The sequence below is a fragment of the Sphaeramia orbicularis genome, chromosome 1, assembly GCF_902148855.1.
Source record: "Sphaeramia orbicularis chromosome 1, fSphaOr1.1, whole genome shotgun sequence".
Taxonomy (NCBI): domain Eukaryota; kingdom Metazoa; phylum Chordata; class Actinopteri; order Kurtiformes; family Apogonidae; genus Sphaeramia; species Sphaeramia orbicularis.
The window spans coordinates 57,517,696-57,531,828 of record NC_043957.1 but is presented as its reverse complement, the minus strand read 5'-3'; the positions used below and the strand labels follow the sequence as shown (position 1 = coordinate 57,531,828).

The window sequence follows — 14,133 nt, the reverse complement described above, 5'->3', positions numbered from 1 at the left end:
AAAAAAAAATCATGCAAAATTGCACAAAAAAAATCTGCGAAAGGTGAACTCTGTTATAGTGAGGGACGACTGTAGTTCAGCCTGTTGACCTAACAATGATGGAAAGGATTATCCACTCAAATTAAAGCCCAACTGAAAAATGAAATCAATAGTTTTTATCAACAGTTTGCTCTCCTTTGTAAAAAAAAAAAAAAAAAAAAAAAAAAAAAAAAGAAGTCTGAATGTTAAAAACTGAAAACAGGCAGTCTACCCTCTGAAAACAAATCTGAATCGTGTCATATTCAGATGACAGGGACTCACCGAGATGGCATTGTGAAAAGAGCATTGGTCAAATGTTGGAATATGGTGTGAAAACAGTGATGAAATATGACATTTTTGTTTCTACAGGTGAATGGAGACTATTATCACCATCATACAAAATAATGCATTTAACTCAAATAAATACAATAAGCCGATTATATAATTGTGACAGGCCTAGTGGGGGATAAGTAGAAGATCTGACACCATTACCCAGTGAATGAATGGAACGGTAAAGTGAGTCAGGGGTTTTCTGAATGAAGGCAGAGTCATTTCTATATGTAGACAGTGTCACAATAATCCAGCTGCTGCCTGTCAAGTGTGACAATGTGAAATGTCTCAGTTTTTGATCCAGTCAGTAGCACATTTATAGTCCAAGACCCTGTCAATACTGTGTCCACTCAGAGTACATTTCAATGTTCCATAAAAGACCTTTACGGCACCTTTGATAGCAGTGTTCCCCTCATCATATCATTCTCTCTTTTAGTCTCTTTCCTACTTTTCTTTGCTACATTTTTTCCCTCATTGATTTCCTCCTCCCCTCTCCTGTGCGCACGCACACTTCATCAAACAGATGACTAGTTAATAATTTAACAAAAATCTGTCAAAGTGAAACATCAGCAATAACATGATGTTCCAGCTCTCTCATTTCTCACTCTTTTTTCTTTTCTTCTGGTTTTCAGAACTACACCCAGTACATCCCGCTGTCGATCTACGACCTGCAGACATGGATGGGGAGCCCGTCCATTTTTGTCTATGACTGCTCCAACGCTGGAATCATTGTCAAGTCCTTCAAACAGTTTGCGCTGCAGCGGGAGCAGGAGCTGGAGGTGGGTGATGTGCACACAAGAAAAAAAAAGGACACTGAACTGGATGCTTTGTCCCTTAGAAGCAGCTCCTGCATGTACAGTACACACACATTGTCCCTCACACACTCCATAAGGCTGATCCAAGAGTACATGCTCACCTTGACATATAAAAAACAAAGTGGTTATTGACACACTACTGTGGCACGAAATGTTGGTTTGTCTATGACCACAGAGCCAATCAGCACCCTGGTCAAATCATGTCTGGACTGTTAGCTAACATCCCAAAAAGTACCAAGGCAATCATGTAACGAACAGGTCAATCTTAAACCCAGATGAAATTTAGCTCACTTGGTAACGTATTGGACGGCAATGTGGAGGACTTGGGTTCAATTCCCTGTTGGAGTAGCAATTCTTTTTTTTTTTTTTTTTTTCCTAAAGATTCTCAAACGTGGGTGGGGCACACGGCACCAGTAGATAAATCCAACATTGATATAAATCAGCCACTGGGACAACGTTCAGAGTGCAGAATTCCACAGGATCACAGCACTGAACTGACACTGAACTGACACTGAATATAATAATTGCATATTTGCAACGGGCTCAGTAAAAATTATTTGTATGGAAGCACTTTACATGAGCCTCCTTTAGGAACACAGACCTACAGACCTATAATGACCTACATTCATATCTGGACCAAGGTTATTATCGTTAACGAAAACTAACGAAATGACGAAAACTAGAATTGTAAAAACATGTTCGTTAACTGAAATAAATAAAAATTATAATTAAAAGAAAAAACGATAACTAACTGAAACTGTATTGTGTGTTTACAAAACTAACTAAAACATAAAAATTCTGGGTAAAATTCCCTTTGTTTTCATCTTTGTCAATGTCGGACTGATATGAAATTGATCTATTTCGCTCAAGCAATTTTAGCTGCTGGCACCATATGATATTTAAGGGTCCGTCACTTGTGTTCACTTGTGGTTTCCAGTCGTCTTCTGGTCCCCACTCTACCTGGAAACATGGAGACTAAAGTTGGGAGAAAGCAGCAGAGTCCTGTCTGGGATTTATTTGAATACGACGGTGAAGAAGAGAAAAGATAGGAAAAAACTAAAACTAAACTAAAACTAAGCGTTTAGAAAATAACGAAAACTAATAAAAACTAGCAAACCTGCTCTAAAAACGAATTAAAATGAACTGAATTAGAGAAAAAAAAAATCAAAACTAAATAAAACTAAACTATAATGAAAAATCCAAAACTATTATAACCTTGATCTGGACTTTGGTGACATGAGAAGCAATTGAAAAATACGAAGTCACAGTCATTCACAATAAACTTGAAACAGTATTTCTTAGGGATGGGAATCGAGAACCGGTTCTTTTTGAGAACCGGTTCCCAGTAGCTCAATTCCTTGAAATTGTTTGACTGCCTGTTTAACAATTCTGCTTATCGATTCCACCTTCGTTGTGCATGTGCGATGACATCACACGTACGCTGTATTGTTTTGGTCAGAACGTAGCCAACATGGTGTTGAGGCAGAAACGGTCTAAACAGACCACACCAGGTCTAAACAGACCACACCAGGTCTAAACAGACCACACCAGATCCAAACAGACCACACCAGGTCTAAACAGACCACACCAGGTCTAAACAGACCACACCAGGTCTAAACAGACCACACCAGATCCAAACAGACCACACCAGGTCTAAACAGACCACACCAGGTCCAAACAGACCACACCAGGTCTAAACAGACCACACCAGGTCCAAACAGACCACACCAGGTCCAAACAGACCACACCAGGTCCAAACAGACCACACCAGGTCTAAACAGACCACACCAGGTCCAAACAGACCACACCAGGTCTAAACAGACCACACCAGGTCCACTGGAACACTGTCAAAGCTTCCATGTCTTCAAAAGGGTGGAATCCCTCCAATCTGCTCAAACATTTGTCCACAGCATGTGAATCATTGACAGGAATGTCACGTATTTGATACTTAGCGGCGCTTGTAGCGGCAGAGTGAATGCGGGGCCGGTTCCGGTGTGGGCAACAAACGTCGTAACTCCTCAAATACAAGTTTCCGAAGGTAAGAAGGGAAAGGAAATGAGGTGCACAACAACGGGAGACAAGCCAAGTCGAAGCGGTTCCACGTAGTAGAAGAAGGAATTAGTAGAGTCTTTAGTTTCACTTTCACTGCCCCCCCCCCCAAACTGGTTTTTATTAGTTTTCGTTATTTTCTAAATGTTTAGTTTAGTTTTAGTTTTTTTTTTTTTTATATCTTTTCTCTTCTTCTCTGTCGTCGTATTCAAATAAATCCCAGACAGGACTCTGCTGCTTTCTCCACACTTTAGTCTCCATGTTTCCAGGTAGAGTGGGGACCAGAAGACGACTGGAAACCACAAGTGAACACAAGTGACGGACTGTGAAGTGTCGTATGGTGCCACTAACTAAAATTGCTCGAGTGAAATAAATCGCTTTCATATCAATCCGACATTGACAAAGACGAAAACGAAGGGAATTTTGTCTATCTTTATCCATTTTAGTTAGTTTTGTAAACACACAATACAGTTTCAGTTAGTTATCGTTTTTTTCTTTTAATTATAATTTTTATTTATTTCAGTTAACGAAAATGTTTTTACAATTCTAGTTTTCATCATTTCATTAGTTTTCGTTAACGATAACAACCTTGCTCTGAATGTGACTGAGTTTTGGGTTAATACACACGCACGCATCCAAACACACACACACACACACACACACACACAATATCATACGACAAGCCTGAATCCCTTCAGTGCTTCATCTTTTTATTACGTTCCCTCTCTCCTCCTCTCTCTGGCTATGACATGTTATGTGAATTCCAAATGAGAAGGCTCTGTCATTCATCTCAATTATTCATAGGGAAGTTTCTCCTAGACTGTAGATTAGCTGGAAAACGGGAGAGAGAAAGAGAGAAGAAGGTGGACAAAGAACAGTACAGAGAAGAGGGATGGGAGGCAGAGTGAGAGTGAAGACTAGCGGCGGTGAACGCTGTGTTTCCGTTAAAGGAAAGGTGAAGGGAGCTGGCAAACTGCTGAGTTGCTGCAGCATCTGACAGAACTCCACACAAGTGTCTCTCTATCCTGCACCTCCTCCACTTTTCTGTGGAAGTTTGCAGAGGTCACAGCAGGGCTGCACCGTTAGGGCAAAAAGAAAAAAAAAAAAATCCCTCAAAAAAAACAAAAAAAGAAACTCTTCAAAATGAATACTTGGCTAAATGTTCTTGCTATAGGAAGCCGCTGCACCTGTATATATTATCACTTTCTGCACCGTTCTTATTTCTCAGCATATTCTTATGTGGGCTATGCTTCCATAGATTCCTCGGTGGGTGGAAGCGCAATCTGTTTGGTTGACCTTTGAGGAGTTGCACTTACGGAAACAAATGTTTGCTATAGAAAAGTCAAGAAGTGCCTCCGGTATGTGGATGCTGCCTGTATACGGGCGCTGTGTGTTGCACCACCTTCAGGTGATGGAAGACACAACTTGAGGATCGTCTGTGTATTATCAACATTCAGTGCATGTACGGCCTGAAATGGAACAAAAGCAACATCTCTACTGGATATTAAATAATCTTGTAGTAATTAAATACCTGGTGCTGTACAGCCTTTGGCTTTCAAATACCAAAAGTATTTTTTTGGAAGTAGATCAGTTGGTTATTGTATTAATAAATGTGTGTAATATGCAGGAGTTAGTCAGCCATTAAAGCTCATTTGTTATATTTGTTTTTCTTATAACAATGGCATACCCACAAGGCTTTTCTCTTTCTTATGAAGGTTAATTTGATGGTTGTTTTCCGTTGTTTCACACTCAGTTATAGTGTGCCTGTGGGGATGGGGATTTGAGATAGACTTCAAGGTCGTAAAAATTCTGTCATAATCTGTTATCACCTGTCATTTGTCTTGTTGTGAATAATTATGTATTTAATAGCAATCATTCTTCAAAAATAACTTGAGTATAATATTAATTGATATACAGAACAAACTTAGGGAGAGTTTTTTTTCTTTTTCTTTTGGAGCAATAGAGAGTGCTTAAGTATGTCAGCTTTAGTGTCCAAACAGATTTGTCCTTGATGTTATGGTTTCGTTCTGATCCTGCACTTCACGACCTCACACAGAAGAAAATTACATGTGTCACTTCAGCCAAATTCATTATTTGACGGACCCAAAGTCGTCACAAAGTCCACACATTCATTACTGTCATTGAATCAGATACTTACATAAAAAATACTCAGGTAAAAGCAGATGAATTAATTCAAGTACTCAAGCAAATGTACAAAACTGTAAAGTTACTGAACCTCACATCATCACTGAACCCGTTTACATGCACACTAATATGACAATCATTATCCGATTTCCGAAGGTATCGGATTATTCAAGGGATCATGTAAATTGCAGAGCCCCCTACAGGACATTGGGGGAAAAAGAATTATGGGTGAAAAAAATAAAGACAAACTTTCACGAGATCTCGGAAAAATTTTTGCCAAGTGGGATGGGGAAAAAAAACAACTAAGTTTTGCACGTTTTTGCGCAGATCGTGGCTTTTAAGGGCTGTGATCTTAAACCTTTGGTCGGCTGATAAACTATCTCACTTTAATTGTTTTCAGTAAATTGTTTATGCAATTTTTTTTTTTTTTGTCTCACTCCCATTTCTTCTTTTTGCATTTTGAATCTCTACTTAGAACCTTCTGAAGATTCAACAGAGCAAAATGTAAATTCATGCAATTTTTCAACTAGTCTTAAAATTTTAATCAGGTGTGTATGTTTTATCAGCATACAGGAGTAATCTGATTATGAGTAATCAGATTAACACACCTGGATTTCTGCCCTATACTCTGAAGTCTCCTTGCAGGTATACAAGTTAATCTGATTTATTGTATTCTTTTACATCTGCACATTTGTAAACACTATTAAAATCACAGAAGATAATAACAGGAAGTTGAGTCTACCATCATTATGTACGTATGTACTCTGAAAGAAATCCAATAATGGACTCCAGCGTCTAAACCAGAGTTTTTACATTATTACATTTCTTGAGTAAGGGTGTAAGAAAATATTGGTTCTGCAATATATCACGATATTTCATTTCACAATACTGTATCGATGTTAAAAAGTACTGTATCAATATTTGTAGGTATTTATTCAAATGCATATAATGTGAAGGTTGATTTTTGTTTGTATTTTATTTATTATTATTTAACACTGTTTTATTAAATAATGTTAGTTCCTTTGTTGGGACTGAACTAAAATAATGTTCTGATGTTCGTTCTGAACTAATAGAATATGAATATTTGAACAGGATCTTAAACTGTAATGTCTGTAAAACAGAATTTCAGTTTGAACACAGGAACATTTTGTGATAGAACATTAGATCCTGTTGCGATCAAATAAAAATGTGTTTAGTATTTGTACATATTTCTGGTGTAATTCAATTCTTCAAGGAACTAATCATTTGAAAAAAAGAAACAAACAAACAAAAAATGCCTTTTTAACAGTATCATGATATATCGTGATATATCATATCGTGATCCGAGTATTGTGATTTGTATCATGTCGCCAGATTCTCGCCAATACACAGCCCTATTCTTGAGTGCATGTAAATGCGTCAGGTATGATTACTGCAGTTCTCTGACTCCTCCCACTTTTGGTTTTATGGTCATGTGAACAGGCTCACTGATGGTGTTCGTTCTCCTATCAGATCCCTTTTCTCTGCTGTCAAGTCCCCTTCAAACGCCATGTCTCGTGTCATCTTTTACGTCACTACATCTGTCATAGATTGAGACAAATACAAACATAGGTACTTTTTTCATTCCCATGGGGACATTTCAGTAGCTCATACAAAAGCAATCACTCTCCAGTCATTGATAAAAATATTTTCAAATAGTCAGTGTATAGAGTAGTGTGATATGTAGGGATGGGAATCGAGAACCGGTTCTTTTTGAGAACCGGTTCCCAGTAGCTCGATTCCTTGGAATCGTTTGCCTGCCTGCTTAATGATTCTGCTTATCGATTCCACCTTCGTTGTGCATGCGCGATGACGTCACGCGTGTGCTTCATTGTTTTGGTCAGAACGTAGCCAACATGGGGTTGAGGCAGAAACGGTCTAAGAAGACCACACCAGGTCCACTTACTTGGAAAACTGTCAAAGCTTCCATTTCTTCAAAAGGGTGGAATCCCTCCAATATGTTCAAACATTTGTCCACAGCATGTGAATCATTTACAGGAATGTCACGTATTTGGTACGATACTTAGCGGCGCTTGTGAATGTAGCGGCAGAGTGAACGCCGGGCCCAGTTCCGGTTCCGGTGTGGGCAACAAACGTCGTACCCAAATACAAGTTTCTGAAGGTAGGGGAAAGGAAATGAGGTGCACAATGACGGGAGGCAAGCCAAGCCGAGCCTAGTTGAACCGGTTCCATGTGGTCGAAATGCAGCAGTAGAGGAATTAGTAAAACATCTTAAGTTTTGCTTTCATTGCATGCCGCCGCCCCCCACCCACCTGAACCGGGCCATGCGTCATCTCTTATTATTATTTGTACATACTGTATATATTATGTTCTGTGCAGAGATGGAAATATAAAAGACAGTTCATGCAAACACACCCGTTTGTACTCTTTTATTCCCTCACCCAATGGGAATCGATAAGGAATCGGATCGATAAGCAAAATCGGTAGTGGAATGGGAATCGTTAAATTCTTAACAGTTCCCATCCCTAGGATATGCACTGCTCTATACACCAGACACATATGTCTGTCCTGTGTTATAGTTCCATCCATGGAGGTTGAAATAAGTCTTGATGGTGAGAATACACACTCCTCTTGAATACATTAGCACTAAAGTAACATGCCTGTTGTCAAAATGTTAGTACTAAGTACAGATAATTGTAAAAAAGATAAAAAAAATATATACATATATATATTAGAAATGTAAATACAGTATTAAAGCAGAGATACCTGACAACTCTACTAATGGTGGAAAAACTTTTATCAGAGACACATGAAAAAAGGTTTAAAGAAAGACCACCCCAGCTCTTTATCCCCGCATATTCCTAGCAGTGACATTATCTGTAAATGGCACAACTCATTGCTTTTTATTTTAGAGTTTCTCCATCTGGTAGAGCTGCAGTGAATCGTTACTTCTCATGAACTGAATGCCCCATTATTGTCTGAATCAATGGCAAGGCAAGTTTATTTGTATAGCACATTTCAGCAACAAGGCAATTCAAGGTGCTTCACACAGGACATTGAAATACAACGACAGGGAAAAAGAAACACATTTAAAACAGTATAAAAGAAACATAAAGAGTGATTAAGAAACAACACATAAAACCCAAAAATATAAAAGCACACACATGTTAAAGTAAGAGTTGCTGTGCAGAGTTTCGAAGGAGAATCTAAAATGTAAAAAGTCAAAAGGCTTTTAGTCCAAGGCAGCAGTGAACAGGTAAGTCTGGAACCTGGACTGAAAAGAACTCAGACTCTCAGATATCAGACCTGATATTTTCTGGTAGTTTGTTCTAGATATATGGAGCATAGAAACTGAACGCTGATTCTCCATGTTCAGTTCTGACTTTTGGAACACAGAGCAGACCTGCACCAGACCACCTGAGTGGTCTAGATGGTTCATACTGGACTAGAAGGTCTCTGATGGATTAATTGCTAAGTTGAGGAGAAACATTATTGAAATGTCTAATTTGATTTGTAGAAGAGAATGCAGTTTTGTCAGGGCCACAAAATATCAAGTTTATTAAAGATGGAAGGTGATGAAAAGGAACAAATTGTCATATTTGTAATCTGGGTGTGCATAGAACTGAGCAAACCAACTAGACTGGCATCACAAGTAAAGGATTCACTCAAAATCTACCTGGAATGGAACTTAACACATGAAAACCCATCAGTAGTAACAGTAACTGAACATGAAACAACTGCCTTTTATTTTGGATGAATTCATGCATACTAGAGGTAACCCTTACACTTTTTTACAAAGCATCTTAGGGTTGTATGCTTTTACAAATGACACCAAGCGGTGCATTAGAGTCCGGCAGAGCAGAGTACATAAAGCCAGAAGAGGAAGTGTAGGGAGCATCTGCAGTGTTTACAGAGTAATGGGCCACTTGGGGGTTCTCCTGGGCCCACAGGCAGACTCCAGAAGTTTAGAGTCCGCTGTTTCTTAGTTGAGTCTAACTCTAATGTAGGGATGCACCGATCCAATACCAAATCAAGTCAAATTTTATTTATATAGCGCCAAATCATAACAAAAGTTATCTCGTGACGCCATGATACCAGTGTCGGGCATCGGCTCCGATACCACTGGTCTACAAGGAAAATGCTTCCAGAATAAAAGTAATGAAAAAGTAATGACAGAACCCTCCGTCCGTCTGCGTCTTTAACGTAGAGCATAAGTGAGCCCTTACTTTTGTTGTTGAAGGCCCGTTCGCTCCATGCAGCTCATCTACCGTAACTGTCAAATGAGCAGCTCACAAGAAAAACACCAGCGGCTGGATTGACCTTGCAGAGGAGAATGGCGGCTGGTTTGACCGCAGTAAAGGGAGGAGCCACTACAAGGAGGAGGAAGAGACGCAAGTTGCCGACTCCTGGACTAGACCTTTCATGTTCCATAGACATCTGAGCATGCCCAGTGCACCCCCCATCACTTGTGTAATGGGGAGCAAAAAATAGAGCAGTGATGAGACTGACCCACAATAGAAATAGACAGTTTGGGCTTTTTTTTTTTTTTTTTTTTTTTTTTTTTTAAACAACATTGTCCATGTCGTGTTTTGTTTTTACTGTTGTTTGCTATATTGTCATGATTTACCTTTGTTTTCTTTACCATGTTTTTACCGAGTTTTGACCATGTAACTGCTTTTTGGAGTTTAACCAGGTGCCAAAAAGCAACTGGACTGATTTAGGGGAAAAAAAAAAAAAAAAAACAGCCCCAAAACAAAAACTACTGGGCCCAAATTTAAATCCTTGTTGTTGTTCAGTGTGTTCCGGTTCACAGTTCCCGTTCAACATCCTGAGTGCTTTATTTAGTAAAAACCTGTAAAACTTCAATTTCTCCCTTTGATTTTTTTCTGTTATTCCACCCTAAAATGACCCTAAAACACAGTAAATCAAGAAAAGGAACACAAGCACATACTCACAACAGCTTTTGTGACCCTTCTACAGAAGCAAATTCACAGCAGCACATTTACCTGGAATAATGTCTCAGGGGTTAAAGAGTTCAAACAACAGTATTGTGTAAAAACAGATTTTTAGACCCATGGAGGGTAGTGATGCAGGTTTGTAGGTGTGTCATAGTAGTTTTTATTACAGCAGAGTTAGTTTCTCAAAGGAACAAATACAATTTTCTCCCTATTGAAGCATGAACATTCTTATTTAAGCTTCTACTACTTGACAGTTTATGAAAACTCACACCTTATAGGAAATTACTAACCAGTATTTTGGTTCGTGTGGTATTTCATCCTGCACTAGTAGATAGAATTTCTATGGTTTTGTTGGTGATTCCAGACTTGTGGTGGTGCATGATGGGAGAAGGCAGTGTAGCTGTGTTCTGTTTGTCAGTTGAACCATTTCACACATTGCATAAATGTGTTCTTGAATCAGTGACAAATCACCAAGTGTCATTAAAATAAGATAGCCATGTATTATCTTACTCTAAATAGTTGGGTTTTTTTTTTTTAGAATAACATATACAAATGACTGTCCTTTATATAAATGTTCCACCAAAACTTCTCCTCTGACACTATTTTGCAAAAGGCCCAGTATCTGCATCCTGTGCTCTGACAAATGTGATCAATTTATGGAAAAATAAACTAGACAAACAACTAAGAGTGTTTTCATCAGTTGGAGAACAACAGTGGATGGTGCCAGATCTATCTGCAGCACTGGCAGAGCTCGAACAAAATGTGGAGATGGATCGAGTTGTGGGCTGTCAGCCCATAAAAAAATAAATGAAGTGTGTAGAAAGTGTCACTCTTGAGTATTTAATCAATCAAATTTTATTTATGTAGTGTCAAATCATAACAAAAGTTATCTCATGACAGTTTACATATAGAGCCAGGCAAGCGAGCAAGTGAGAGAGAGAGAGAGAGAGAGAGAGAGATGCAGTTGATGCATCTGCCCTGACCAGTATTGGTTAAAGAGATGTTGCAAATAAATGTTAATTTTAGAGGACATTTAGTCTATATAATGTATATTATTGTGGACAGAGGCAGTAAATCCAGGTGTAGATTACTGCACAAACTGAGAATTTTATTTTCCTTGGTCAGGATATGTCCAGTCAGTCCAGCTTTTATTTACAAGGCTGACAATTAATACTGAACAAACAAGAACTCAAACTATGAATTATGAAAGAGCTGCAGCATCTGAAACTGACCACAATGAACATTTGACAGATAAACAGAACCACAGTGCTGCAGTTTCACACTCACAGTTTGTTGTGTCTGTTATGGATTGGGATTGCAACACAGCTCACCATATATTTTTATTAGTAAGTTTTTAATTTCATTTTTATCAATTACTAGAAATTTCAGGCGACCTCATTTGAATTTCAGGCGACCCCACGTGGGGTCCCGACCCCAAGGTTGAAAAACACTAACCTATCACATAAAAACATAAAAGCATACAAGCAAACTGATTTCGCAAACCAGTGTTGCAGTTTGTGGGTAAGACAGTAAAGAAACATGTAGCTGAATGTGAGAAAATTCAAAACCTGGGAAGTTGTAGTGAAAGTTGCTAAGTCAGACTTGGGATTCCTGATCAGAAACCCTACTCTGTCCAAATGTCTTCTTCCACATGCAAATTTTTGGAAAGAACTCAATAAATCAGTTAAAATTCATGCTTGGGGTTAAATAACAGACCACCTTACGGCATTTGTACTGTTACCGCTACGTGTTAGATACTCTGTGTATGTAAACGTAGATAAACAGCAAGCCAAACTCATTTTCACAAGCCAGGATCCAGGCGTCCTGCTCCTTTATTACAGTCTTCTGAAGACAGCTTACAATTTACCATTATGGCTTGAAAAGGTCGAGTGAAACTGAAATACATAAAACAGAAATGGAAAAATATACCTCAGTTTGGTATTGGGTATATGAATACATCAGGAAACAGTTAGCGCCAAAGTATTGCATTAAACTAAACTAAAATGCCATCCCCAAAGTCACAGGAGGTATCAGTAGTTATATCGATCCATTGATATGCTAATTAGATCGTTAACACACGTGAATAGCTGCTTTGATATGCTAATACGTTGCAACAAGCTAGCGGGATGCACAGGCTACGTCTGTTTCCTGGTAATAAACATTCAGAAAAACGATCTCTAACAGCTAATACAACTTATGAAGGTGACACATTCTTATTGCTTTAGCAGCTCAACACTTACTGAACTTACAGCCATTGCTTTCGGAGGTTTGGATGAGATGTAAGACACAGCAGCAACTTGAACACGAGTAGACAGGCTTACTGATGGCATTTTTCCGGACTGAGTTTCTCCTACCTACAATGCATTGCAAGCGTCAACTATGCCTTCAAAATAAAATACATGTAAACAAATACTGACTATATAATCTTTTTTTTTTTAGCTTGTACTTTTAATCTGAATTACAACCAATGAATTATGGAATATTTATCACAAAATCATTATGAATTTTTTTACCTTTTTATCAAACAAATTTTACCGAGGGCAGAACAGCATTTTTTTTCTGCGAAGTTGCCCTGAAAGCCTTTCTGTGACGTTTGGAACTTCAGGGTTTATCTGTAGTTGGGAAATAAATGAAGGACGTCATTCAGTTGAGTGCGAAGGAAGGTGCATAATGTCCATAAGCAGTTTTCACTTTTCCACCTGAGTGCCTGCCCTTCTCACCCACTCACACAGGAAGTGTATAATGGGGAGTGGTAATGGAAGATAAGGAGGGAGGCGCTGACATCCACAGAGACGTTTTAATCATGCAGGGGATGATCCAGGCAGGGAGTCCCCCACCCTGCCCACACACTCCTTCACACGCAGTTCACTTAGTTGGCCCCGAGTGTAATCATGCAACAATCCTACACACACACACACACACACAGCAGCTATAAATATACACTGTAGACACGAGTTCAATGCATTTTCACATCTTAAGGCCGGGAAAAAATGAAAAGAATTCACATTTTGCACTGGTGAATTTGATAGGATAATTTTCTTTATGGCGAATCAAAACTCAAATACTTCTTTAATCTTCCATTGATGTATTTATTCAGTCAGATCTGGGAGAAAGACCTTGTCCCATGCACACACCAAAGCTTTCTCAACTTGGGTTCTTTGTTCTGTCCTTTATATAGTGTCCTTGTCGGGTCTCCTTGTCTCCACCATCGTACCTTGTGAACCTAAAAGTCCCAACATGTTGAAGTCGTTTTGTTCCCTACCTTAACTCACATTCTTGAAATGTTTACGTTCCATAAATCTCTAAAGGACATCACAACACATTAGTTCAGGGCCATCCTTACAGAACTGTAACCAGGTTGTAAGCAGACCTTCAAAATGCTAAAAGAAGAAACTGGAACGAGGGACAAAAAGAAGAAAATTTGCAATTTATTGAAAACTGCATTGTAAGTCAAATAGGCTATTCATCAGGTGATCCAAAGTTTAAGACCATAGCCTAAAAACACCCAAAAAACAGAGCTAGAAGTGTCGAAAAATGACTCAGTAGGAATCTTGGTAATTTTTTTTGATCGCTTCAAAACTTCATTCATTCATGCTTGATGTAAGTGTTTCCAGGAGGCTGCTGCGAATGTGGCTCCATGTGGTGAAGATGGATTCACTAAGGGCATCCACAGTCTGGAACTGATGTCCATTTTTATAAACTTCCGTTTCCACACATCCCCAAATGTTCACAGTGGGATTCAGATCAGAGGAACACGCAGGATGGTTCAAAAGAACAGTGTTATTCTCCTGTTGAAGTCCTTCATCAGGCGGGTTTGGTGAGTTACAGCGAAAAAAACC

At 38.8% G+C, this 14,133-nt stretch overlaps 1 protein-coding gene across 4 annotated transcripts in view; it reads left to right on the top strand.

The window, feature by feature from the left end:
* rptor (regulatory associated protein of MTOR, complex 1) overlaps positions 1 to 14,133 on the top strand; it is a 435,324-nt gene that overhangs the window by 123,467 nt on the left and 297,724 nt on the right. For all 4 annotated transcript variants that reach the window (XM_030142949.1, XM_030142930.1, XM_030142940.1 and 1 more), the window contains exon 6: positions 981 to 1,127. In XM_030142949.1, coding sequence (XP_029998809.1) covers positions 981 to 1,127 — 147 coding nt within the window. The remainder of the gene's footprint in view (positions 1 to 980; positions 1,128 to 14,133) is intronic.